The sequence below is a fragment of the Macaca mulatta genome, chromosome 1 (assembly GCF_049350105.2).
Source record: "Macaca mulatta isolate MMU2019108-1 chromosome 1, T2T-MMU8v2.0, whole genome shotgun sequence".
NCBI lineage: Eukaryota > Metazoa > Chordata > Mammalia > Primates > Cercopithecidae > Macaca > Macaca mulatta.
Window position 1 is genome coordinate 211,704,606 of NC_133406.1, and position 26,090 is coordinate 211,730,695.

Consider the following 26,090-nt stretch of genomic DNA (forward strand, 5'->3'; position numbering starts at 1 on the left):
GATTCATATCTCTGCAAAATATGGTATTTGCAAATTAAACCACTTGGAGATAACATTTTTCACCTCTCAGATTGGCAAAGATCAAAAAGTTTGATAACATGGTGTTGATGAGGATATGAGGAAACAGCCACTTAAGGGGAATTGAGCAATAACTATTAAAACTCTGACCCAAGGCCGGGCGCGGTGGCTCAAGCCTGTAATCCCAGCACTTTGGGAGGCCGAGGCGGGTGGATCACGAGGTCAGGAGATCGAGACCATCCTGGCTAACATGGTGAAACCCCGTCTCTACTAAAAATACAAAAAACTAGCCGGGCGTGGTGGCGGGCGCCTGTAGTCCCAGCTACTCGGAGGCTGAGGCAGGAGAATGGCGTGAACCCGGGAGGCGGAGCTTGCAGTGAGCCGAGATCGCGCCACTGCACTCCAGCCTGGGCGACACAGCGAGACTCCATCTCAAAAAAAAAAAAAAAAAAAAAAAAAAAAAAAAAAAAAAACTCTGACCCAAATATCCTACTTCTAGGAATAGATGCTATATATATATATATATATCTAGAGAAAGAGAGAGAGAGAGAGAGAAATGCAAAGTTACTGCAGCAGTGTAATAACAAAAGGTTGGAACTTATTCCAATGTCCTTCACTGGGGCACTGGCTAAATAAATTACTGTGTATGAAATGGTATGAGCCATAAAACTAGTCCTTTTATACTCTTATGGAATAATTTTCAAAATATGCTTTGTGCAGAACCATATGTATAGTATCCTACTATTTGGTTTATAAGGGTAAATTAACCTCCTAAAGGACATTTCAGAAACTTTGCTTCTGGGAAGAGAAACTAAGTGGCTGGTGGACAGCAAACACTTTTCACTGTATATCATTTGAACCTTGAGTTATCCTTTCAAAATATTTAAAAAGCAAAAACAAGCAAAGAAACAAAACCCTTTGTGGTTCTAGGTACATGGAGTTAGTGAGAAGGGAACTAATATTTATTGAGCTCTTACCATGTTTCAGACACTGTTCCAAGTACTTTCACATATACTACCCCATTTAGTGGCCTATGTAATCCTTGAGATGGGTATAAATTATCCTAATTTTACAGGTTAGAAAATTGGATAGGCCAGGCGCAGTGGCTCACACCTATAATCCCAGCACTTTGGGAGGCCAAAGCGGGCGGATCACCTGAGGTCAGGAGTTCGAGACCAGCCTGGCCAATATGGTGAAACATCGTCTCTACTAAAAATACAAAAATTTGCTGGGCATGGTGGCGGGCGCCTGTAGTCCCAGCTACTTGGGAGGCTGAGGCAAGAGAATCGCTTGAACCTGGGAGGCAGAGGTTGCAGTGAGCTGAGATCGCGCCACTGCACTTCGGCCTGGGCAACAGAGTGAAACTCCTCTCGGGGAAAAAAAAAAAAAATAGGTTGGATTGTGGTCAAGTAATTTGCTCGGTGTCATGCCTAGTCTAGCTCCAAAGCTCCAGCCTTCTCCGCTTCTCACACTGCTTCTATTTAAGCAGTGCCCTCTCTTAAAAATAATACTGGTCTCATTTTTTGGGCATTTGACATGACAAAACTACTAAGTGCTTTATATACGTATTCTCTCATAATTCTCAAGACATCTCTGGAAGTAGGAACTACTCTCCCCCTTTTACAGAAAAGATAAAGGAGAGTCCGAGACATCGTGCGTAACGAGCCCAAGGTCACGGGTACACAACCGTTTGGAAGCCAGGTTTGGTTCCAAAGCTCCGGCTCCAAAATCCAAACCGCACCCGGTTCAAAGGACAAAAGCAGGAACGCTCGCTCGCTGGGCTCTGGGAGGTACGGGCACTTCCGGGGGAGGGGCAAAGCCAGCTGGCTGCGGAAGGCGGTGCAGGAACCCCTTTGGCGAGCTCGCAGGAGGACGTGCCGCAGCGCCGCCTGTCGATCACCTTGCCCCGCCTCACGTCGGCGCGCCCCCGGACAAGCTCCTCCCCCAGTCCTGGCCGGGCGGGAAGCGAAAGCGCGCTCTCTCCGGTTACCCTCCGCCTAGGGGAAGGGCGGGGGAAGTGGAAGCGCGCGCTCGTGAGCTGCGTGCTCGCGTACGTCGCCGGGGTTCGGCTGCGTCCGTCCCGCCGCCCGTCCGTTGCCGCCGCCGCCGCCGCTGCCGCCGCGTTCTCGCTTTGCCCGCCGCCGCCTGAGGGGGGCTGGGGCCGGGGCCAGCCACCACTGCCGTTGCCGGGATGCCGCGGGTGTACATCGGCCGCCTGAGCTACCAGGCCCGGGAGCGCGATGTGGAGCGCTTCTTTAAGGGCTACGGGAAGATTCTGGAGGTGGATCTGAAGAACGGGTGAGGAGGGCGAAAGAGGGTCCGGCCGGGCGGGGACAGACCCCAGAGACCCCAGCGGTGGTGAGGAGGCCGTGGGGACGGGAGAGGGACGCCTGGTCCGCGCGAAGCGGCTACTGGCCTGACCAGGCTCCGCCATAGTGGCGGCGCCTCGGGGGCGCGGGTAGGCCCCGGTTCCCACTGCGCCTGCGCGGGTGGGGGTGGTAGCGGCATAATGGGAGCTGTGGTGAGGCCCTGAGTGGGACAGGGAGAAGGAAAGCCCGAGTGGGGCTGGTGCTCCGGGCAGGAGGGCACAGCTCCAGGGCGCCCGGGAGACCTGGGTTTTCCCTTCCTAGGCCCGGGACTGGGGCCTGGTTCGTCCCTGGGTAGAGACCAACCTTTCCCGCTCTGAGGATTACTGGAAATAAACAGGATTTCCTGCTCCCTTTCACCTCTTCCCCAGTCTGTGGATCAGACGGTCACAGCGCGTCTTTCCCGGGGACTGGAGCGTAGGAGGGAGGCCCTTTTTAGCCATGTGCCACGCTCTTTTGGGCGGGAGACTCCAGTTTGAGTAGTCTAGTGACAGTTTCGAAAGTATCGTCTTGCCGTGCTGAAAGCCTTCACCGTTCCCTCTGCAAGAGTAAATTAAAGTCTTAACTCCTTATCTTTAAGACTCCGTGCAGAGTTTCCACGCTGTGGTTTCCGTTCTCCAACTTACCGAAAAATTGTTTTGCCGTTTTAGAATTTGTTAGGAGAATAGTGGCCACCCTGGCTAGTATCTGCGTCTCGTTAACGCAGACGGAGACGAAATTGTTAACTTACTGCCTCCCCCAGAGTATGATCTATTATTTGTATTCCTAATCTACTTCGGCAAAATTAGGGCCAGTATGAGCTACAAGTTTCAGGGAAAACTGTTGAGGAATAAGGTCTGGAGAAAATACTCAACGGGGAAAACTGGGAACCAGGAAATGTTAGATAGGGCTTGGAAGGCATGGATATAAAAAGGACTGGGGTAACATTTTAGGGCACTAAACCTTGGGTGTCAGAGAACTCCCGACTTAAAAAAATACCTCTACTTTGCAACAGGTCTAATATAGCTACCGTTTACTCCCTAGGGTTATACTAGCAACTGACACCTGAAACATTTTGAAAGTTGCCTAAGTATGTTTCACGTTTGAGACAAGTTGGTAGCTACCATATTCTCAAATGATTGTCTGGGTTTAGAAAGTCATTTCAAATTAATCGTTAGGAAGAATCGTTTTCTGAGGACGTCTTTAGTAAAGTACTGATTTCTTTTACAAAGGCTTAGAAAATTACTCCTTTTGTACAGTAAAACGTTCAGTTTTTAAGGATATATTGAAGTGGGGCTGGGTGTTATTGTATACATTTCATATATGTGAAAGTTAAAACTCCAGTTGTTTACAGAGCCCAACTAAATTGACAGAATAACTAACTTTTGTGAGCAAAGTGTGGGCTTTGAAGCCAGCCAGTTCTAAGTCAAATCGTGGTTCCACCACTTACTACGTATGGGCAAGTTACTTCTCTGAACCTGGTTTCTCATTCTTGTGGAAAAGGAAGATTAGAGATAATAAATATAAAGCATTTGGCTTAGGCAGTAAGTGGCAGCTATAATCAGAGGGATGAGGAAGCATCTTTGCTTGTTGGTGTTTGATAACATAAAGCATGTTTGGTGAGGTCTGTTTTCTAATGTCACTCAGGTGATAGCGTGCGGGAAATGACAAGACTGTTAATGGGAAACTGATTCATCAACCAAATGTATTGATAACCCATCGACAAAATGTCCACCACTGTGCTAAATGAATTGGGGGAGGAGGCAGAAAACAGTTCTGCTCTTGAATAAATTAAGCATTATGACATGTGCACGTTGAATTAAGAAATGTTTGCTTTCGCTTTAAACTCTTAACTAGTAAAACTTGGAACGATTTGCTTGAAAAGATGTGTTGAAATGGGCTTTGAAGAATAGATTAAGTAGAGCTTGAAGTGAAGAATTTAGGTGTCTGGGAATAGCGTATGTCGTAGTTGGGACTCAGACATGGTGACTTGTGCCTGTAATCCCAGCTGAAGTGTGAGGATTACTTCAGGCCAGGAGTTTGAGATCAGCCTGACCCCATCTCTACAAAAAAAATTTTTTTAATTAGCCACGCGTGGTGGCACTCGCCTATAGTCCTAGCTGCTTCAGAGGATGAGGCAGGAGGATCACTTCAGCCTAGGATTTCAAGGCTACAGCAAGCCAAGATTGTGACACTGCACTCCAGTCTGGGTAACAGCAAGACCCCCACCTCTAATAAAAGTACAATGATGACTTTTTTTGCTTTTTGATGAATAGGGAAAAAATATTTTTTAATGTCATAATTGGTGTTGAAGACATGGCCTTCAACAAAGAAGCAATTATGAGAAATAGTAAACAATCTAACATGGATTGAGCCTTATGAAGGATCTAGAAATTTAACAACATAAACCAGAAACAACGACTATTAAGATTTTACAGTAAAAATTCAAAATCAGTAAGTAGGAATTCAAAGGCTCTGGAGAAGGAAGAAGTGAGCAACCCAGAAGGAAGATGGAGCGATAAGAGGAAAGAGCCTTTGAGGACCCTAAATACCTGGGTGGTTTTTTAAGGAACTGTTCATTCTTACAGTTATGCTGCCAAACCATGATATGCATGAAATGTCATTGAAAGTCAAGGTTGAAATGAAGTCATTTTAGAGTTTCAAAGAGAAGTATGACGGTCACCAGACAGCACACAATATGACCTCCTGGCATCATTGAGGAATCATTACAGAGGAAAACGACTTCTGGGAAGAAGACCAATGGTAAAGATGTATATCAAGCAAAAATTACCTGTAAGGCAAAAATGCTGGGGAGTCTGAAAGGAAGGAGTGAGTACAAAGGAAAAAGCATAACTTAGCTATATATGTAAACTTATAGTTCCCAAACAGAAGGGCAGTGGATCTCCCTACTGATAAGCATGTTTGAACATATCTAGATTGTGATTAATAATTGCAACTCAGAAACAGATTTTGGATGTTTTAGATAGGTCTTTGAAGAATTGCTGGAGTTCAGATTTGTAGAAGTGAGATGTATCAGTAGATATGTTAGGCTGAAGGGTTGTAGGTTAAATTTAGAATTAAGGCATAAAATGCTTGTATAGACCGATCACAGTGGCTCACACTTGTAATCCCATCACTCTGGGAGGCCAAAGTAGGTGGATCACTTGAAGTCAGGGGTTTGAGACCAGCCTGGCCAGCATGGTGAAACCCCATCTCTACTAAAAATACAAAGATTAGCCGGGCGTGGTGGTGGGCACCTATAATCCCAGCTCCTCTAGAGGCTAAGGCAGGAGAATTGCTTGAACCTGGGAGGTGGAGGTTGCAGTGAGCCGAGATTGCATCAGTGCACTCCAACCTGGGCAACAGAGCAAGACTCTGTCTCAAAAAAAAAAAAAAAAAAAAAAAAGAAGCTTATATAATAGGAAGATGACCAAATAAGGAAACAAATGAGTTCTTCAAAGGAGATTTAGTGTCCAGGAAAGGATTCTATGGACCCTGATAGGATTTGGAGAAGAGGTATGTAAGCAACAGTTCATTGCCTGCCATTTTATTATACCAGGCAACCGTAATGTAGATTGCCACTGTTTTAGAGAACTTTTTGAAAGATGGTTTGGGACCACAAATGCAACGAAGATCTCCCAGGATCGTATAGACCATTTCAGTTCCCATTAAGGTCTCCTACATTTCTACCCGCCCCATAAACTTCATCGAATCACTGCAAGGGCCAGGCACGGTGGCTCACGCCTGTAATCACAGCACTTTGGGAGGCTAAGGCAGGCAGATCACCCAAAGTCAGAAGTTCAAGACCAGCCTGACCAACATGGAGAAACCCCTGTCTCTACTAAAAATACAAAATTAGCCAGGCGTGGTGGCGTATGCCTGTAATCCCAGCTACTCAGGAGGCTGAGGCAGGAGAATCGCTTGAACCTGGGAGGCACAGGTTGCAGTGAGCCGAGATTGTGCCATTGCACCCCAGCCTGGGCAACAAGAGCGAGACTTTGTCTCCAAAAAAAAAAAAAAAAAAAAAGAGTCACTGTAGGGAAGGGAGGGGCAGGAAGAATCCTAGACGCATGTCAGGGAAGCAACAATATTAGCAGCACCTCTTTATACCTTTTCAGTTCTGTGGTAACTTTTGCTGGCTTTGATTGTATATAGATTTTATTTTTTATAATAAGCCACTTCATGTAAAGTGTGCAAGAATTTTGAGTACACTAGTTGCCCTTTTGCCACAAAATCTTGTGGTTTTAGTCAGATCTTTATATCTTAGCTTTTCCAAATTTTAGTTAATGAATAAAACTTGCCACATGCTAAGATTATTTTGCCTGTCTGGTAGCTGGAAGGATAAACCCCCAGATCATTGAAATTTATAGTTTTATTTTTTAGTTAAAGTCATGAATTAAAACTTTCAAGGGAAACTTGGATTTAAACTTCAGAACCTGTGTTTCATGTAACAGTGAAATCATGAATAGCCTGAATTTTCAGGGGATGTTGTGGTCTGTTTAGTCAAGCTATCTAATTATTACCAGAAAATTTTTGTTTTTATCCTTGTTTAATGCACCGTAATTTTTTTAATGTGGAGTTCAAGACTCTTCGAGTGAGGCAGGTCGTTGTTCTGTGTGTCACTGATCACTGGAGGGCATTATTAAGCCTTAGATACTAAGAGGAATCTCTGCCAACCCCAGCACCTACACAGGGATTTTTCTCTTTTGACTCCTGAATTCTTGAATTCTTGACAGATTAGGAAGTATATAGTTAATGTTCCAGGTTGCTGGTTTCTGGTTAGATGAGCTGTTGCAGTATTTTGTTTTTCTTTTTTTTTTTTAAGTTTTTAGTTTTTAAGTCTTTCAAGACTTCTCCCAAGGCCCTGTCATTCATCGTTACTGTATTCTTAATCATGAGAGGGATTATCTTCACCCACCACCAAGTGGCAGAGAAGTGCTTTATCATTTTTATGATAATGCTGTAACTAGTGAGTGACAGAAAATGACAGAAGAAAAAACAAACACTTTCTCTTTAGGAACCCTACCACCTTTTTGTTTTTAAGCCCTTTTGCCAGCCTCGGAAGTAGCATCCCATTTGCACCAGCATGTACAAAGCATTAGAGTCTGTGTTAAGAAAAGGAAGACATTTGGTTCTGGATTAATTTTAGGATTATCTAAGAAGAGATTAAACAAGTTTTGTTTAAAAGCTTGTTTGAACAACTCTGTTTATGTATACTTAAAGACCCACTCTTAATTTTCAAAATAGCGCATATTTATGACTGGACTTTTTTTTTTTTTTTTTTTTTTGAGACGGAGTCTCTCTCTCTCTTTCCCCCTCTCTCTGTCGCTCAGGCTGGAGTGCAGTGGTGCAGTCGCACCTCACCTCCCAGGTACAAGCGTTTCTTCTGCCTCAGCCTCGCAAGTAGCTGGGAGTACAGGTGCGTGCCACCACCCCTGGCTAAAGTTTGTATTAGTAGAAACAGGGTTTCACCATGTTGGCCAGGCTGGTTTTGAACTCCTGACCTCAAGTGATCCGCCTCGCAAAGTGCTGGGATTACAGGCGTGAGCCACTGCACCTGTCCTATTATAATTTTTTTATATGGAGAAGGACCAAAAAAAAAAAAGTCCGAAGATGAAACTCTTTGCATGTGGGGTTTTTTAGTTTAGTTTTTTTTTTTCTTTTTCACATACAGGTATGGGCATGTGCACACACACACACACTGTCTCCTTTTTTTCTTAATTAAAAAACCCACCATCCGGTTGCGGTGGCTCACGCCTGTAATCCCAGCACTTTGGGAGGCTGAGGCGGGCAGATCACGAGGTCAAGAGATCGAGACCATCCTGGTTAACATGGTGAAACCCCCTCTTTAAAAATACAAAAATTAGCTGGGCATGGTGGCACACGCCTGTACTCCCAGCTACTGAGAAGGCTGAGGCAGGAGAATTGCTTGAACCCAAGAGGTTGCAATGAGCCGATTTTGGGCCACTGCACTCCAGCCTGGTGACGGAGCGAGACTCCATCAAAAAAAAAAAAACTACCTCCTGCACAGTCTCTCCCTTTTCTTATGCCTCTCCCCACTCGTTTTTTTATTTTTTATTTTTCAAACTTGGAATCATACTATAAATTATTTTATAATTTGCCTGTTTCACCCTAACAGCCTGATCCTTTTCCTTTGTCATTAAGTCTTCTCCTACAACCTGGTTTCTAATGGCTACATAGCACTCCTTCATACATATGGTATTTAATGGACATAATTAGAACCATGTTGCAAGGCATTTAGGTTATCTTTGTGTTTGTACTATTTTATGCATGTATAATACTGTTGAATATATTTTATATGAATTTTTGTATACATTTCTTTTTACCTTAGGGCAGATTCCTGCAAGTAGACTTTGGGAGTCAAAGCATATACACGTTTTAATGCTTTTGCTAGCTATTTCATTACTTGGTAAACTATTTGTGTTTCCACCTGCTGTGTTTAAGAGCTCCTATTTTTCTTTTTTTCTTTTTTTTTTTTTTTTGAGATGGAGTCTCAATCTGTCTCCTAAGCTGCAGTGCAGTGCAGTAGCACGATCTCGGCTCACTGCAACCTCTGCCTCCCAGGTTCAAGCAATTCTCCTGCCTCAACCTCTCAAGTAGCTGGGATTACAGACGCCTGCCACCACAGCCCGCTAATTTTTGTATTTTCAGTAGAGATGGGGTTTCACCACGTTGGCCAGGGTGTTCTCGAACTCCTGACCTCAGGTGATCCACCCACCTCATCCTCCCAAAGTGCTGGAATTACAGGCATGAGCCACCACACCCGGACAAGAGTTCCTACTCTTCTGAACAGTGCCCTTTGTTATAATTTTTTAAACTATTTTTTTCTAATTAAAATGTTTAGGATTATATATGAGGAAATCATCTGACCGTCTTTAAGGCTCATCTGTTTAGCCTATCAAGCATAACAAATTCAAGAACTTTTTGGACCAGGTGCGGTGGCTCAAACCTGTAATCCCAGCACTTTGGGAAGCTGAGGTGGGCAGACCACTTGAGGTCAGGAGTTTGAGACCAACCTGGCCGGCATGGTGAAACCCTGTCTATACTGAAAATACAAAAATTAGCTGGGTGTGGTGGCACATGCTGTAATCCCAGCTACTCAGGAGACTGAGGCAGGAGAATTGCTAGAACCTGGGAGCCGAGATTGCACCATTGCACTCCAGCCTGTGCAACAGAATGAGACTCCATCTCCAAAAAAAAAAAAAAGAACTAGAAACGAAAACCTTTTTGGGCTGGGCACAGTGGCTCACACCTGTAATCCCAGCACTTTGGGAGGCCGAGGCAGGCAGATCACGAGGCCAGGAGATCGGGACCATCCTGGCTGACATGGTGAAACCCCATCTCTACTAAAAAAAAATACAAAAAAATTAGCTGGGCGTGGTGGCGGGCGCCTTTATTCCCAGCTACTCGGGAGGTTGAGTCAGGAGAATGACGTGAACCCAGGAGGCAGAGTTTGCAGTGAACAGAGATCACGCTGCTGCACTCCAGCCTGGGCGACAGAGCAAGACTCCATCTCAAAAAAAAAACAAAAAAAAAAACTTTTTGACTCACTAGAGAATAAATGTAGGTTAATTGTAGATCATTTAGATATTATGAAAGCATAAAATGAAAAGTATTAAGAATCTTTTTAAGATAGGTGAGGTCTTATGTGCAATTTTGTGTCACACTTTTTTTACTTAATTTATCTCATGTACTTTTTTCTATTACATTAAAATCTTCCTTATTAATGACTTCATAAAATCCACTATATGGCCATATTATGATTTACCCAACCATTCCTCTTATATTGTCTACCTTTTTTTTTTTTTTGGTCTCCTAATTCTTGCTGTTATAAGTAACTCTGTGATGGGTATTATGTGCATAAAACTTCGTTTGCATTTTTATTATCCCTTAGTACATATGGATTCTATGAAATAAAATTCATGTGTCACAGCAGGAGTGAACATACTCAAGTATCTCAGTGCATTTAACCAAATAACTTTCCAGAAAAGCTGCACCAGTTATACTTAACACCAGCAGTATATGAGCATGCCCATGTGGCGGTCACCTCAACAGCATGGAGCACCCCTGTTGTGCTTGCTGGTGGGTCGTGGTGGCTCACGTCTGTAATCCCAGCACTTTAGGAGGCCAAGGCAGGCAGATCTCCTGAGGTCAGAAGTTCGATACCAGCCTGACCAACATGATGAAACCCTGTCTCTACTAAAAATACAAAAATTAGCTGGGCATGGTGGTAGGCTCCTGCAATCCCAGCTACTCGGGAGGCTAAGGCAGGAGAATCACTTGAACCTGGGAGGCGGAGGTTGCAGTGTGAGATCACACCATTGCACTCCAGCCTGGGTGACAGTGAGACTCTGTCTCAAAAATAAAAAATAAAAAAATGCTAATTTACCAAGTGAAAAATGATCGGGAAGTTTTTCTTGAATGAATAATAAATAATGAGAAATCGGACTATGAATTAAGTAGCATGCTATCATTGTTTTATTAGTAATATAACTATTACAAATGTGATCAAATTTTTTTTTTAATTAAAAGTCACTTTTTGAAGTCAACTTACCCCCAAAAAAGCATATTACCTTTTCCCCCCAAGACATAGGGGATTTAATTTTTTTCTGTCATTTTGAAAAATCAATGCCAAGAGATAATACCATATTGAGATTTTTGACCAAATGTTACTAGCATAAATTGCCCTGGTTTAAGACCTCCACTCCTTGGTTCTTGGTCCCTTCAGTTTGTGGTGTGAATAAACATCATTTGTAATTATTTGACTAAGTCATTTAAAACCCCTGTTCTTCAGTTTAACATACTGTTTTGCTCCTCCCTTTCTCATTGAGGTATTGTATGAATTTAAGGGCCATGTGAAGTATTTGTCCCTTCTTAAAAGATAGGCACAGGATATAGACTGGGTAGTAAAATGTGGTTTGGGTTTCTAGTGTTTTTTATGCTTCCAGGTACCCAGAACCTTAAATTGTACTTTGAGCTCCTCAGAAGAAAGGTGCTCCAGGCATCTAAGAGAATACCGTTGGGGTGATACAAATTCGTAAGCTAACACTGAAATCTTAAAAGTTTAAAAATATTAATGCATTTGTATGATTTATTTTTCAACTGAGTATGTCAAAGCACTTTATAAACGAGTGTTGTCCATAGTTTGTACTGATGGGGAAACTGAGGCATGGGGTGATAAGGTGACTGGCCCAAGGTTACAAAATGAGTTATTGACAACTCTGGAAATAGAGGATTTTTTTAATTCACATATTAGATATATGTGGGCATTGGCATTCAAAGCTTCCCTCATGCTATTTCCTTTAGTCCTGTCCTTTGGGGACTTGCCTCTGAGGGTGAGAGGGTAGTTCAGGTTTCCTGGCTTGTTCAGCCTTTTGTCTCTGTAGAGGCTTCCAGCAAGCTGACAAGTTACTGCCAAAAGTGAGACAGATGGTATTTTTTATGATGTTGTCCTTAGTTAGAGACTGTTAGTGATTCTTCTCCTCAGGCTACTCTTTGAAAAGCTGTAAGGTGGTATCAGCTTTATCGTGGTTGGCTGAGGAAGGATTTGTACAAGTAAATGTTCTCTGCCCTATTGTCATTCCTAGGGTCATCTGGTCTCGGAGTACCCTGAAGGTGAGGGATTAGATTGTGCTCTGAATTGGTATGCCCATAGTTTGAGGAAATGTTTTACTTTTGTGTGTGTTGAGATGAAAGTCTCCCAGGCTAAAGATTTTTGAACTGCACATAATGCCTGAAGAAACACTTGAAAGGCACTTTATTTCTCCCAGGTCCCCAACCATGGGTTTAGGCTTTTATGCCAGAAAGGGGACCTTCATGAACAAAGACCCCCAAGACCTAGAGAGAAGAGGAAGTCTGAAAGAGGGAGGTTTGAATTCAGCCTTCAGGAAAGAAGAGGGCAGAGCAGGAGGCTCAGGCAAGGAAGTCAGGAACCACAGACCAGAAGCATTGACTTGGAAAGGTTTTCATGTAATTGAAATGAAGCTATTGATTCATCCATTTTAAAAGAATTTGAAAAATTCATTAAAATGTCAGTAGCATCCACTAATTAATAAAAGCATAGGGAGTGGCATCTTTAAAACCAAAAATGAAAATGAAGAAACAGACTCCAGCCCAGGGACCAGGGACGATTATGAGGGACATGGTGCCTCATACAGCCAAGATGATCCAAGAGGCATCATCTTTATGAAGCTTTAACACCTGGCAGCCTGCTCATTGTGTTGTTTAAGAGGTAAGTATGAACTGGTTTTGTTTGTAGCTTTTGTGTGGAATCAGGTAGTGCTGTCTGCAGAGGGTAAACCTTTATTTCATTAAGTAGGAATAACAGACACGGTAATTCTGTATTAAATCCCAAGAGTTTTATTCTAAATTGGTAATGTGACTTTCATCTCTGGAGTTTTTTCAAATCGTTTTTAATATGTGGTTGAGTCTCCATGAACTTTTAGTGCGTCATCAGGGAATAGTTGATTCCCCTCTTTTGAAACCTTTGGATTTCATTTACCCTTAGTGTTGAAAAGTATCAGAAAATTGAAATGGATGCAGATGATTGTATCTGCCCTCCCTTTCAGGAAAGCCGTGTTGACTTTAAAATATCAAAAAAGTAAGTTCAGTTATGATTGCAGGGGATAATGATAGTTTGATCCACAAACTATTTGCAGTGTAAAAGTGAGATACCTTAGCTGACTTAGTTCATTTTTGAAAGTTTTGGATAGCTAAAACAAAGTTGGCAAATAGACTCATAGAGCAGTTACAGAGTAAGACTAAATTTTGATACAGATTCCTCTCTACCTCCCATTCTGGGAGGATTTAGTTTTACTGTTTGGTGTTTAGGATAATGATTGTTCTATTTTTCTCAACCCACTATGTGAATATGTTTTCTGTTAGAGATGGGCTGTTACCTGCAATGTGGACTCAATACCATGGGCTTGAGTTTGGTTATTTCATCATTAGAGAATTTTTTTCAGCAGTTGGTTTACTTTATGAGAAAGGATCATGAGTTTAATTTTCCTAGTGATATATTTGTGTTCTCATTGTCAAGATATGTTTCTTAATGATTTGTTACCTTTTTCTATTTTCCTAGACTAGTATTAAAATTTTGATAGCATATGGGTTTGGTTCCACTTGTAGAGAATAAATGTTCACAACTTACTGATATTAGCACACATCACATGCAGAAATGGTGTTTTCTTGCCACTTACTCTTTCTCATGAGATGCTTATATTCCTGTGGGCATTTGTCTTCCACGCTACAGCACGTAATTTGATGAAACATTTTCTGTGCAAGAGCTTGTGTTTCTCCAACTCTGGTTTTATGGACCACGTCTTTTCATTGGTGTATAGGAGGCGGTTAGAACGTGGTGGTAGAATGCAGGTTTTAGGTTACCTGGATGTGAAGAATCCCAGGTCTTTGGGGTAGCTTTGGAAGTTATCAACTCTTCTAAGTTAGTTTCTTGATCTGTCAGATGACAGTAAACCTCAGAGTTGTGAAAATTAAATGGATATAATGTGTGTAAAGCACTTAGCGTAATGCTTTATACATCGTAAAATTTTGAAAAATAGGAGTAGTTATTACAGAGAAATTTGAAGAAGAGGCGTAGTGGGCTGCATGTTAATAATAGTTTGTAGTTAATGAAAATTAAATCACATCATCTTAGATGTTTATCATCTGCATAGTACTTTTCTGGTTGCTGCTTTAATCTTTGTATAGTTGAAAGTCTGTAAACTTTCTAGTATTCTTTGATTTCTGGCCCATTTCCCTCCTACCATTCACGCTTATATTTTTTGGTTCGAGTCACCATTCCTTGCAAAACTAATTAAATACATTCCTAAACACATGATATTGCCAATATTCATTCACATCCACCACGTCTAGGTCCAAGTCTTCATCTTCTTTATGCTGGTCTAATTTTTGATGAGCCTTAGAACCAAAGACAGACTCTGGGGGTTGATATGGGACCTCCAGAATGGGGATTGCACAGAATAATCTTATTTTTCCTCTATTCTTCTAGTCTGTTATGTTCTGAACCCACACATGTTTTCGGAAGGACCAGATGGCTGACACTGGCTAATGGGAACCAAAAGACGAGTGAAAGTAACCTGGTTGTCACATACCCCCAGCTTAGAGGTGCTTCACCCTGCCCCAAGGTCAATTTCTATTTTCTCTAGAGACTTTATCCCATTATATCAAAAACCTTTACTACAGCCTGACTTATCTGAGGTTAGAGTATCATTAAGTCAAGCATCAGCATTTGTTGAATGAAAAAAGATTGTACACAGGACTGGGAGAGAAGCTTCTGCCTTTAAAATACAGTAGAAAGCTGGGCATGGTGGTTCACGCCTGTAATTCTAGCACTTTGGGAGGCCAAGGCGGGTGGATTGCCTGAGCTCAGGAGTTCGAGACCACCCTGGGCAACATGGTGAAATCCTGTCTCTCCTAAAAAAAAAAAAAAAAAAAATGCAAAAATTAGCCGGGCGTGGTGGTGCACACCTCTAGTCCCAGCCACTTTGAAGGCTGAGGTACAAGAATTGCTTGAGCCCAGAGTCAGAGGTTGCAGTGAGCGGAGATCGCACCACTGCGCTCCAGCCTGGGCGACAAGGTGAGACTATGTTTAAAAAAAGAAAAAAGGAAGTAGAACCTTGTGGTTTAGAGCTGGGGTTTTTAGAGTCATGGGTCTGGGTTCCAATCTAGCTCCTCCACTCATGAGCTCCTTGACAATGAGCAAGTTGCTTAGCCTCTCCAAGCCTCAGTTTCTCATTGTAAAATGGGAAGAATAATAATACATTCTTCACGTTTGATATATGAATGAATGAAATATTATGGATAAATTATTTACTGTTCCAGGCACTGTGCTAAATAAATAGCCAATAGATACTAGCCTTTGTTGTTCTTAGTGAAGAGCTCATAATCAAAAGAGAAGGTAAGCACAAAGACAAAAACAAGGCTTAAAAAGCTACAGAAACATGACTGGGTGCAGTGGCTCACTCCAGTAATCCCAGCACTTTGGAAGGCTGAGACAGCCGGATCACGAGGTCAGGAGTTCGAGACAAGCCTGACCAACATGGTGAAACCCCGTCTCTACTAAAAATATAAGAATTAGCTGGGTGTGGTGGCATGCGCCTGTAATCCCAGCTCTTCAGGAGGCTGATGCAGGAGAACTGCTTGAACCCGGGTGGCGGAGGTTGCAGTGAGCCGAGATCGTACCATTGCACTCCAGCCTGGGCAACAAAGCGAGACTCCTTCTCAAAGAAAACAGAAACAAAAAAACATAAAATTGAATAGAAGTGCTAAAGCTAAAGAAAGTCCTAAAATAATTGGAATAGGCAGGTTTTCTGAGGCTTCATGAAAGAGGTAATTCTCAAGCATATGGAAGAAGATTGGTATAATTCAACTTGTATAGTCAAGGTGTTCCGGGTTTAGAGAGTGACATAAAGATACTTAGGAGTCATTATAGGCTTCTAAACAAAAAAATGATTTAGCAGCAGACTTTTCCTGATACAATACAAAAGGCAAGTTGACTAAGTAAAAGTAGCTCTAGCCTAGAATTATATAAATTAATCCAAATGGTAGAGACAGCCCTGAAGGCCCAGCAAATGAGAAAACTGCAGAATTTGGCAGTAGACCCAGTGGGTAACCAACCAATAAGGTATAGTCAGAAGTGATTACAAAGGTGTTGGGAGCAAATTAGATGGTCAAGGGATCTGGAAGAGAGACATCATGAGGTAGGTTTTCTTCTTTGAAGGTGGGGAAAGATCAAGTGCAGACTGAGCTGTGGCCAACGTTTGCAGACCAGGAATCCACACTAGCTCTAATCAGAGAGCCCTTGGTGTGCGGGAACTGCCAGTTTGCCGACGTGAAAAGAGTCCCAGACTGGGTAATGGTGAGCCCTGAAGTCGCACCCCAGCTCTGCCACTCAGTGAGCACGGGTAAGTCATCCACCTCCTCCAGGTGGCCTTGATGGCCCTCCCTCCTCTGAGACTAAAGAAAGAGAGGCCACGATGCCCAGAGCAGCCTCCTTCCCGTCTCAAGAAAGGAAAGGATCTCAGGAACCCATTTCATGTGGTAGCAGCTTTTAGTTGTGGGTTGTAAACAACCCTCTGTTGCCAGGAAAATCAAATTGCAACCATAATCACAGATCCTAAGCAGTAAATGTGACATTGGTTAATTCTTCTGTGAGGGCCTGAACGCTGGTTCCCTGGAATGTTGCAGACCTTTGGAATCGGGGCAGTTACACTGTTCTCATTCACAAGCTTTTCTCTGAGTTGTCCTCTTCTGAGCACTAGAGTTGGTTGCAGAAGTGTCTTTCTACAGTTTGCCAAGCACTTTTTGCAGACAGCAAGAATTGCCATTTTTTAGTACTGTCTTATCAGTGTGTCCTGACTTTTTACCTCATAAGACCAAGTTGGCTGAAGCATAGGACATCACTGAGTGCTTTGAAAGAAAGCTGTTTGATTCCTGTTCACTGAATGCCATTTCTTTTAGGGTAGATTTGAGGGCTTTACCCTTAAAGTACAGTGCTACTGACTCTAGATTGAGGGTTCAAGCCACCCCATGGGTTAACTTCAACAGATGAAAATTTTTCCTTGGCTACAGCAACATCCCTAATCCTGACCAGCCATGGAGAGGTTCGGTTCTTACAAGGAAAATGAGTGAATGTGGGAATGGCTCACCACATTGTGAAAACAAAACTCACATCCTGCTGATGGTTGGCTGAGGACTGTCATGTCCACATACAAAGAAAAGCATGTGGCACAGTTTTAGGACAAAGGTGAGCAGAGATCCACCGTGGAAAGGGGCATATTTTCTTATAGAGAGACCATCCAAGGCATGCCCCTCGGTAAGCAGTGTTGGTGGGTGACCGCGGTCACACGCATGGAGGCTTGCTTTCCCCTGCTCCTCATACCCACTCCCTAGCAGTTTCTGGTATTGAGCACCCCCTTAGTCATGCCTTGCCCAGTTAGCCATTCAGCCTATTTCCAGAGCAAGTCATGGGCATCAGATTGCAGACAGGACTTTGTCTCCCTGTTCAGTGAAGATGTTTGGAAGACAGAAGTAACCCTAAGCTGTTCTGAAAAGGGTTGAGATAAATCCTCTTCAGTAGAACATGACAGCAAAGGGCAGAATTGATGGTGTTTGGGACCATTGGTATAGGATCAGAGAAAGCATATTAGCAAGGATACAAACTCAGATGATAATTCTTGCCTGAAGAAGTGTGGTTAACATTTCTAAAGTTGAAGTCTTAGAGTACCTTAGTTTTAAAAATACGTCATTCCAGTTCTGCCTTTTCAGAATTCTGATTGATAACCTGAGCAGTACATCAGCTGTTCAATGAGGAAGATGAGTGCATTGGCAATGGGATAAGAATGGACTAAAGTTTAGAGCAGCCCATATAATTCAGTGTGGCTTTTGTTTGTGGTATCCAGATACCTGTCCATACTTGGTAAAAATTATGCTGCCTGCCTTTTTTAGAGGGAAAATGACAGTAACTTCCCCTCATTCTTTTGACTAGGTTTGTCAGGATAGAATGTGACCAGAGGAAAATAGTTTTGGTAAAGACAACACAGTGCTTGGGATCAGATGAATTTTGGATTTCAGATTTTTTTTTGGATTTGGGAATGTTTGTATTGTACTTAATGGTTGAGCATTCCTAAACTGAAAATCCAAAATGTTCTGGTGAGCCAATCTGAGCATCTTGCTGCTCAGAAAGTTTCGGATTTTAGAGCATTTCAGATTTTGGATTTTCGGATTCAGAATACTCAACCTGTTGCATAGAAACATTGAAGAAAGGAGTTTCTTTTCTTACTTGAAGGGTGTTGTATATTGAATAGTGACGTCATGCTTTTTATTCTTTCATATGCATAGGGGAGGAAGATTGAAAGTGTATTGCAGGGCTCTTTGTGTTTCTGTCAATCCCTGCTGTGGAGGGGTTTTTACATTTGTCTTAGATTCTTCTGAATTCCTGCATCCTATGAATTATTGAAAGATGTTCTTTTTTAATAGAGCAGAAGAGGAAGGATTTCTGCTGTTAGAATTAGAGAAATTTATCTCTTGGGTTGTTTTGTGAGGCTTACTCACAAGTCACACCAAAGATGTATGTACATATATGTACACACATGCATACATATAATAGTGTGTATACATGCATGTATGTATTTTATATTCCTTTTTACTCTGACAAAGGATTCAAAAGGAGATTGCTTTTTGAGACAGATTTGTTTCACATTACTTGCTGCAAAGCACAAAGGGAGTGTTAAGCTTGGCTTTAAAAGGCTGTAGTGTTAGTTACCAGGAAGAGCTTTACTTTGTCAAAGGCACTAATTAATTCAGGAACAGTTGAAGTGTTTAAGCTAAAATTGGGACCTATAAATAAAAGGTATTTTAGACAATAAAAATTTATCCCTTTCCACCTGTTGGTGTCTGGTGGTACCATCCTAGTCCAGGCATGTCAAATTTTAGAGTTTAAATTTTCCATTTTTGAAGCCCAGCACAGTGGCATGTGCCTATAATCCCAGCTACTTGGGAGGCTGAAGCCGCAGGATCCCTTGATCCCAGGAGTTCAAGTCCAGCCTGGACAACCCCATCTCCATTGTTAAACCAAAGGAGCACTAATTTTAACACTTAATCTGTCATGCTTTTGATGTTAGTTATAGCCTTGGAGATATGCAGTAACTCCCTCATTTCATGAATAAACTAAGACCCCAAAGAAATAAAATGATTTAAATTTGCTGTTCAGGCCGGGCGCGGTGGCTCACGCCTGTAATCCCAGCACTTTGGGAGGCCGAGGCGGGCGGATCACAAGGTCAGGAGATCGAGACCACGGTGAAACCCCGTTTCTACTAAAAATACAAAAAATTAGCCGGGCGTGGTGGCGGGCGCCTGTAGTCCCAGCTACTCAGGAGGCTGAGGCAGGAGAATGGCGTGAACCCGGGAGGCGGAGCTTGCAGTGAGCCGAGATTGCGCCACTGCACTCCAGCCTGGGCGACAGAGCGAGACTCTGTCTCAAAAAAAAAAAAATAAAATAAAAAATAAATTTGCTGTTCAAAGTTTATTGCAGAACCAAGACTAGAACCCAGGCCAGTTCTTGCTGCTTCAGTCTTAATAGTTAGGGAGTTTCAGCCCTGGTGTCAAACCACGGGTTTGAATGCCAGCTTGGCGGGGTTTTTTTAATGCAAGTTATTTAATACTCTGTGCCTCGGTTTTTTTCATGTGTAAAACAGAAATAATAGTACCTAGCTGAAGGGGTGCTATGAATATTAGCTATGATACCATTGCTTAATATAGAGAGATTGTTTAGTCAGAGTTAGGTAACATTTTATTATCTAGTCTTCCTGTCTTAATTTATTTCTATCTTATTCACTCTATTTATTGAATGAAATTAAGTCATTCTTCAAGTAAAGCAGATTTAGTAGAAATCTGCTCTTTGCTTTATTCTCAGAACAAGAGTCCCTATTAGGTATGGTTTGTTGTGTGGAAAGATGTTTGTTTTAATCTTCCAAACCCACTCAGCAGAGAGAAGTGACAGTCAAGTGCCTGATTTGATCCTTGAACTGAACTTTGATATGTTTCAAATAGATTTTTTTCACAGAATAGTAGCCAAAATTTTTCTGTAAAATAAATTTAATCTCAAGTCAGCTAATTTAATAAATGTTTTGGATACCCCCAAAACAGGCTTACCAAGTGACCCACTTGTTGGAACTTTTTAGAAGTAAATACTGGGGAAGGCTTGTAGGAATTTTTCTGTAACATTACCAATTGTCCCTGTAATTCGAGGAAGTTGTATTGGCAAGATATGCCTTGCTTCATTATCAGCTTGCAAAGAAAGATTCATCTGTCTTAACATAAATTTTTATTTTTAAATTATCCTGCCTCCACTGAGCAGATTGTCACTGCTTTCTCTGAAAGGTCAGGATAATTTCTGCATATGAGCCTTGGAACAGGGTGATCTTTGAGTCTGAGAGAATGTATGACCACACAGGTCTGACAGAAGCATCACTTGCCATCAGTGGCCACTGTGCTTTCTGTTTCAGTTGACCTGCAGAGCTTAAGGATGTTGCATTCTGTGACCGCCCGCTCTGCCCAGTAGTTGTAACCCTTAACTATTTTGAGGAAAACAGTTGGTGATTTTCCTGTGGTTTGTTTAATCCTCAGGATTCTGTGGTGTCCTAAGATCACATTAGATCAGTCCTGGTCATTGAACAGTGCCGAGCCAGAGTGTGACTCGAAGGGAGTGGAGGCCATTCCTTCATGCCCAGGCCGAATGTCCCTCCTCCCTCTGCATGGCGTCAGGCTCTCACATGCTGCCAAAAGCAGTGATGCTGTGGACAGAGCAGACTTGGGACAGAGCACTCTTGACAATTAAATTCAGGAGGGCACTTTTGTTATTGTTACTGTTTTGAATCCATCTAGATTAGTTGAGTTGTTTTTTTTTATTTGCCTTAAAAGAAAAATTTTGTCTGAAAATAATACAGTTTTCCTAATGATCCATTCTATCTAAGAAAGGAAAAAGCAGCTACATTATATTATCTATTACAGATTTTTAGTCACCGTTAAAGCACTTTTGGACATAGTAAGTCAGTGATTTGGAGAGGCTTTACTTGCCTTGTCTAAGATAACAGCATATTCAGAATCCTTCTTATTAAGCTGCTCAGCAATTCTAGCCTATGGAAGCGTGAAACTATATTTTAAAGACTTCACAGCCCATAAATTGAGCCAGGTGGCTTCTGAATTGTGTTACTGCAAGACACTTCCTGTTAAATAACTGGGTGTGTCTCTATTTTTTTTTTTTTTTTTTTTTTTTTTTGAGACGGAGTCTCGCTCTGTCGCCCAGGCTGGAGTGCAGTGGCCGGATCTCAGCTCACTGCAAGCTCCGCCTCCCGGGTTTATGCCATTCTCCTGCCTCAGCCTCCCGAGTAGCTGGGACTACAGGCGCCCGCCACCTCGCCCGGCTAGTTTTTTTGTATTTTTAGTAGAGACGGGGTTTCACCATGTTAGCCAGGATGGTCTCGATCTCCTGACCTTGTGATCCGCCCGTCTCGGCCTCCCAAAGTGCTGGGATTACAGGCTTGAGCCACCGCGCCCGGCCTTACTATATTTTTTTAATGGAGTTGACATTCAGTGCCAGGCAGACATTTCAACATAAAGAACCCTCCAACGTTGTTACCTACACATTGTAACCTAGCACATTGTCACCTGGAGAGACTTGTACGAAAGAAACTCTATAGTAAAGGAAAAATTTCGCAATTCTGAGTTCTCACTTATTTAACATGTTACCGAGTACAGCATTACATTCTAAAGAAACTGGAGGCTGGGCGCAGTGGCTCACGCCTGTAATCCTAGCACTTTGGGAGGCCCAGGTGGGCGAATCACCTGAGGTTTCGAGACCAGCTTGGCCAACGTGACAAAACCCTGTCTCTACTAAAAATACAAAAATTAGCCAGGCGTGGTGGCGTGCGCCTGTAATCCCAGCTAGTGGGAGGCTGAGGCAGGAGAATCGCTTGTACCCAGGAAGTGGAGGTTGCAGTGAGCCGAGATCGCGCCACTGCGCTCCAGCCTGGGCAACGGTGAGACTCCGTGTCAAAAAATTAAATAAATAAATAAGTAAAGTGGAATCATTTTTTGTTAGCAGGCTGGGTGATCCTCTGACAAGTCCTATAACTTGTTTGTAGTGTCAGTGTGTTTAAATGCAGAGGAACATTAGTCAGTGTGTGCCCGGGTACATACAGCCTTATTAGAGTTTAAATAAATTGCTTGTAACTTTCCTTTCTGATTAGTTATGATCAATAAGATGGTTTTGGTTTTTAAATATAGGCAGTGGTCACAAAGCTGGACTTTTCACAGCTGTGTCAGACCAAACTAAGTATTTCTTGAAAACATAATTTACAGGGCATTTGTATAATCTTGCTTATAAGTATCTTACAAATTTTGCACTTTAGTTATATAAATTGTACTCTTTAATAGGCATTAATAGGATGGGGCGTTCTTTTGGATATATGTTAAGCCACCAAACCTCTTGGCTGGAAAAGATACAGCAATACCATTTAAAGACGTTTGCATGAGGTGTATACAGATTTCATAGAATTCCAGCCTATTCTAAAACTTCATGGAAATGAATTTGGAATCTCACAGGGAAGTAAATAGCTCCAGTCTTTTTTTTCACTGATAATCACATGTGACAGATGTGTTTTACGTAGAGTAACAGGAACCTTAAAAAAAAGTTTTTTTCTTTCACATGATTTAACAGTTATTACACAGTGCCTGAATGTAGATCTAATTGTTCTCTAAGATACCACTTTTAAAGCTAAAAAAGATGAGTTGTATGTGGTGTTTGAAAGAGCATTATATATCTTGTAGCATTATATATTTTGGATTCTTATACCAAGCATCCCTGTCTTTGCAGTTGCCACCAACTACTTGGGAAACATAAGAAGTGTCCTGCGTATGTAGCCAGCCTCCTCCTAGAAAGATAGGAGTCTACTTTGAGAAGTCTCCCTACCTTTTGCAGTGCCTGTTGGCACAAAGCAAAGTGATTTCACCTAAAGAGAAGACAAAGCTGATCCTTAGTTTGCAAAATCCACCTAACCTTTGCTAAGCATGACCCTCATTGCTTTCTCTTTAATGTTAGTGAAGCTGGATGTCAAAATGGTACCAACCAGTATTTTCTTTGCTCTCTTCTAGATACGGTTTTGTGGAGTTTGATGATCTGCGTGATGCAGATGATGCTGTTTATGAACTGAACGGCAAAGACCTTTGTGGTGAGCGAGTAATTGTTGAGCATGCCCGCGGCCCACGGCGAGATGGCAGTTACGGTTCTGGACGCAGTAAGCATTCAAAGGGCATACTTGTATCAGTAACGTGCTTTTATTATCATATGCTAATTATTTAAAGTAATTAATTGATATTGCATTTAAATGTATTGATGTTTAAGCTATTTTATAAATTATGTGTCTTTTTAAAAAAATGTAGAATTACAAATAAGCCTTTGATAATGTTTAATTTTAATTAAATTAATGATAATTTCTTGTTTGTAATACTTTATAAATATGTTTAATGATGTGTGTTTGTGTTGTTTTTTTTTTCTCTGTAATGCAATTGTTTAACATAGATTTAACAAAGACCTCAATGTTTTAATTAAAAGAATCCTTTGAGGCTAAGATGACTGCCTGTTCCATTTGCTGACCTTGGGTTACCTTTCCATGCGTGGCTCTTTGAACCATTGTGGCCCTTGGCTGACCAAAAACAGGAAGCCATGTGACGACCGCAACCTTTCCCCATTAGACCTGGGTGGTGAGGATCCCAAGGGTTAGACACAGATGAGATTAAACTGAAATAGGTGCCTGAAAATCTTTTTTTTTTTCCATATAAAATATTCACAAAATTTTTAATCACTGTGAGTAACACCAGTAACTGATTAGTAATTTGGTTACTTATTTCTAAATTGTTAAATTGTTAATCGTTTTTAATTTATGCATGTTAATCTTAAATATAAATATTAATGAATATGTATACTTACAACTTTTTAAATTAAATGTTTATATTTAGCTGATTGCTTCTTTATAAATCTATTTTAGAATTAAGGATGGGAATAGAGTTAAAACGTGCTATTGTTTGGGGTGGGGGTAAATAATATATTTAAGTGGGGGTGTGTGCTGTGTCATTTTTTTTCCTTTTCCTCCACTGAAATAATCTTATTTATTTGAACCTTCCAAAGGTGGATATGGTTATAGAAGAAGTGGCCGAGATAAATATGGCCCTCCTACTCGCACAGAGTACAGACTTATTGTGGAGAATTTGTCAAGTCGGTGCAGCTGGCAAGACCTAAAGGTTTGGGCCCCATTAACCTTTTGGGGTAAGGTTGGGCAGGAGTTAAAGTTGGGAAACAGGTAAATTTGTGCAGGCCTAGGCATACCCAAAATATAATGTTACATGTGTGAAAGCCTGCACAGAGCTGGAAGTAATTAAAGATTCCATATGAGTACAAAATATATCAGAATTATACTTCTACTGAACATTGTGGGACCATCATTCTAAGGAGACATCTGTGAGTTTGTTTGGTTTTGTTTTGTTTTTTGTTTGTTTTGTTCGAGACGGAGCCTCACTGTGTTGCCCAGGCTAGAGTGCAGTGGCGCCTTCTCGGCTCACTGCAACCTCCGTCTCCCGGGTTCAAGCAGTTCTCCATCTCAGCTTCCTGAGTAGCTGGGATTACTGGCACCCGCCACCACGTCCGGCTGATTTTTTTGTATTTTTAGTAGAGACGAGGTTTCACCATCTTGGCCAGGCTGGTCTTGAACTCCTGACCTTGTGATCCACCCGCCTCAGGCCGCCAAAGTGCTGGGATTACAGATGTGAGCCACCGCGCCCGGCCTGATTTTGTTGTGAGACAGAGTCTCACTCTATTGCCCAGGCTGGAGTGCAGAGGCACGATCATGGCTCAGAGATTGGTTGTCACTGTGTTACCTAGACTGGTCTCCAACTCCTGACCTCAAGTAATCCTCCAGCCTTAGCCTCTGCAACTGTTGACATGACAGAAACTTGGCCCAAATGTGTTATATGAAATTTCCCTCTGTAAAGAATGTTTGAAACCCCGTCTCTACTTAAAAAGATAGAAAAATTAGCCAGGCGTGGTGGTGGGCTGGGCACCTGTAGTCCCAGCTACATGGGAGGCTGAGGCAGGAGAATTGCTTGAACCTGGGAGGTAGAGGTTGTAGTGAGCCAAGATCATGCCACTGCACTGCAGCCTGGGCAATAGAGCAGGACTCTGTCTCAAAAAAAAAAAAAAAAAAAGTTACAGGAAGATGCCAGTATAGCTACTCACCAGTCAGTAAAATGGTTGAAACCACCAGTGTTTCCTGCAGCATTTGCTGTAACACGCAAATTCACATCAGCTTCAATGTGTATCCTTACTGGTGAAATTGACAGTCTGACCCATGTTCTTTCATAAGGTTTTTTTTTTTGTTTTTTTTTGTTTTTTTTTTTTGTTTTTGAGACGGAGTCTCGCTCTGTCGCCCAGGCTGGAGTGCAGTGGCGCGATCTCGGCTCACTGCAAGCTTCGCCTCCCGGGTTCACGCCATTCTCCTGCCTCAGCCTCCTGAGTAGCTGGGACTACAGGCGCCCGCCACCGCGCCCAGCTAATTTTTTGTATTTTTTTTTTTTTTTAGTAGAGACGGGGTTTCACCGTGGTCTCGATCTCCTGACCTTGTGATCCGCCCGCCTCGGCCTCCCAAAGTGCTGGGATTACAGGCGTGAGCCACCGCGCCCAGCCCTTTCATAAGATTTTTGATGGAATATTTGTCCTGAAAGAGTTTTGGTGTCAAAAATTAAGATTCATTGCTAATGTTGGCCATCCAGTGTAGTCATTCCAGCTTTTTATTATTTTTTAGACAGAGTCTCACCCTTTCACCTAGGCTGAAGTGCAGTGGCGCCATCTCAGCTCACTGCAACCTCCGCCTGGGGTTCAGGTAGTTCTCCTACCTCAGCCTCCAGAGTAACTGGGATTACAGGCACATGCCACCATGCCCAGCTAATTTTTGTATTTTAGTAGAGACCAGGTTTCGCCCTGTTGGCCAGGCTGGTCTTGAGCTCCTGACCACAAGTGATCCACCTGCCTTGGCCTCCCAAAGTACTGGGATTACAGGCGTGAGCTACCACACCCAGTCCCATTTATTGACAACAGTGTTTTTAATCTCAATAGGGAAGAAAAACTTACTGAGCAGT

General features: G+C 42.3%; 1 protein-coding gene and 1 long non-coding RNA gene across 7 annotated transcripts in view; both read left to right on the forward strand.

Annotated features, from left to right (window-relative positions):
• The window catches only part of SRSF4 (serine and arginine rich splicing factor 4), a 38,257-nt gene that overhangs the window by 3,138 nt on the left and 9,029 nt on the right, over positions 1-26,090 (forward strand). For 2 of the 6 annotated variants that reach the window (XM_077995751.1, XM_077995737.1), the window contains exons 1-3: positions 2,052-2,316; positions 23,055-23,197; positions 24,088-24,200. In XM_077995751.1, coding sequence (XP_077851877.1) covers positions 2,210-2,316; positions 23,055-23,197; positions 24,088-24,200 — 363 coding nt within the window. In that variant the 5' untranslated portion in view covers positions 2,052-2,209. 6 annotated transcript variants of the gene reach the window in all.
• LOC144334730 (uncharacterized) lies at positions 7,628-9,752 on the forward strand. Its single transcript, XR_013404891.1, has 3 exons — positions 7,628-7,757; positions 8,263-9,065; positions 9,386-9,752. It is a non-coding gene; the product is annotated as an uncharacterized LOC144334730 (long non-coding RNA).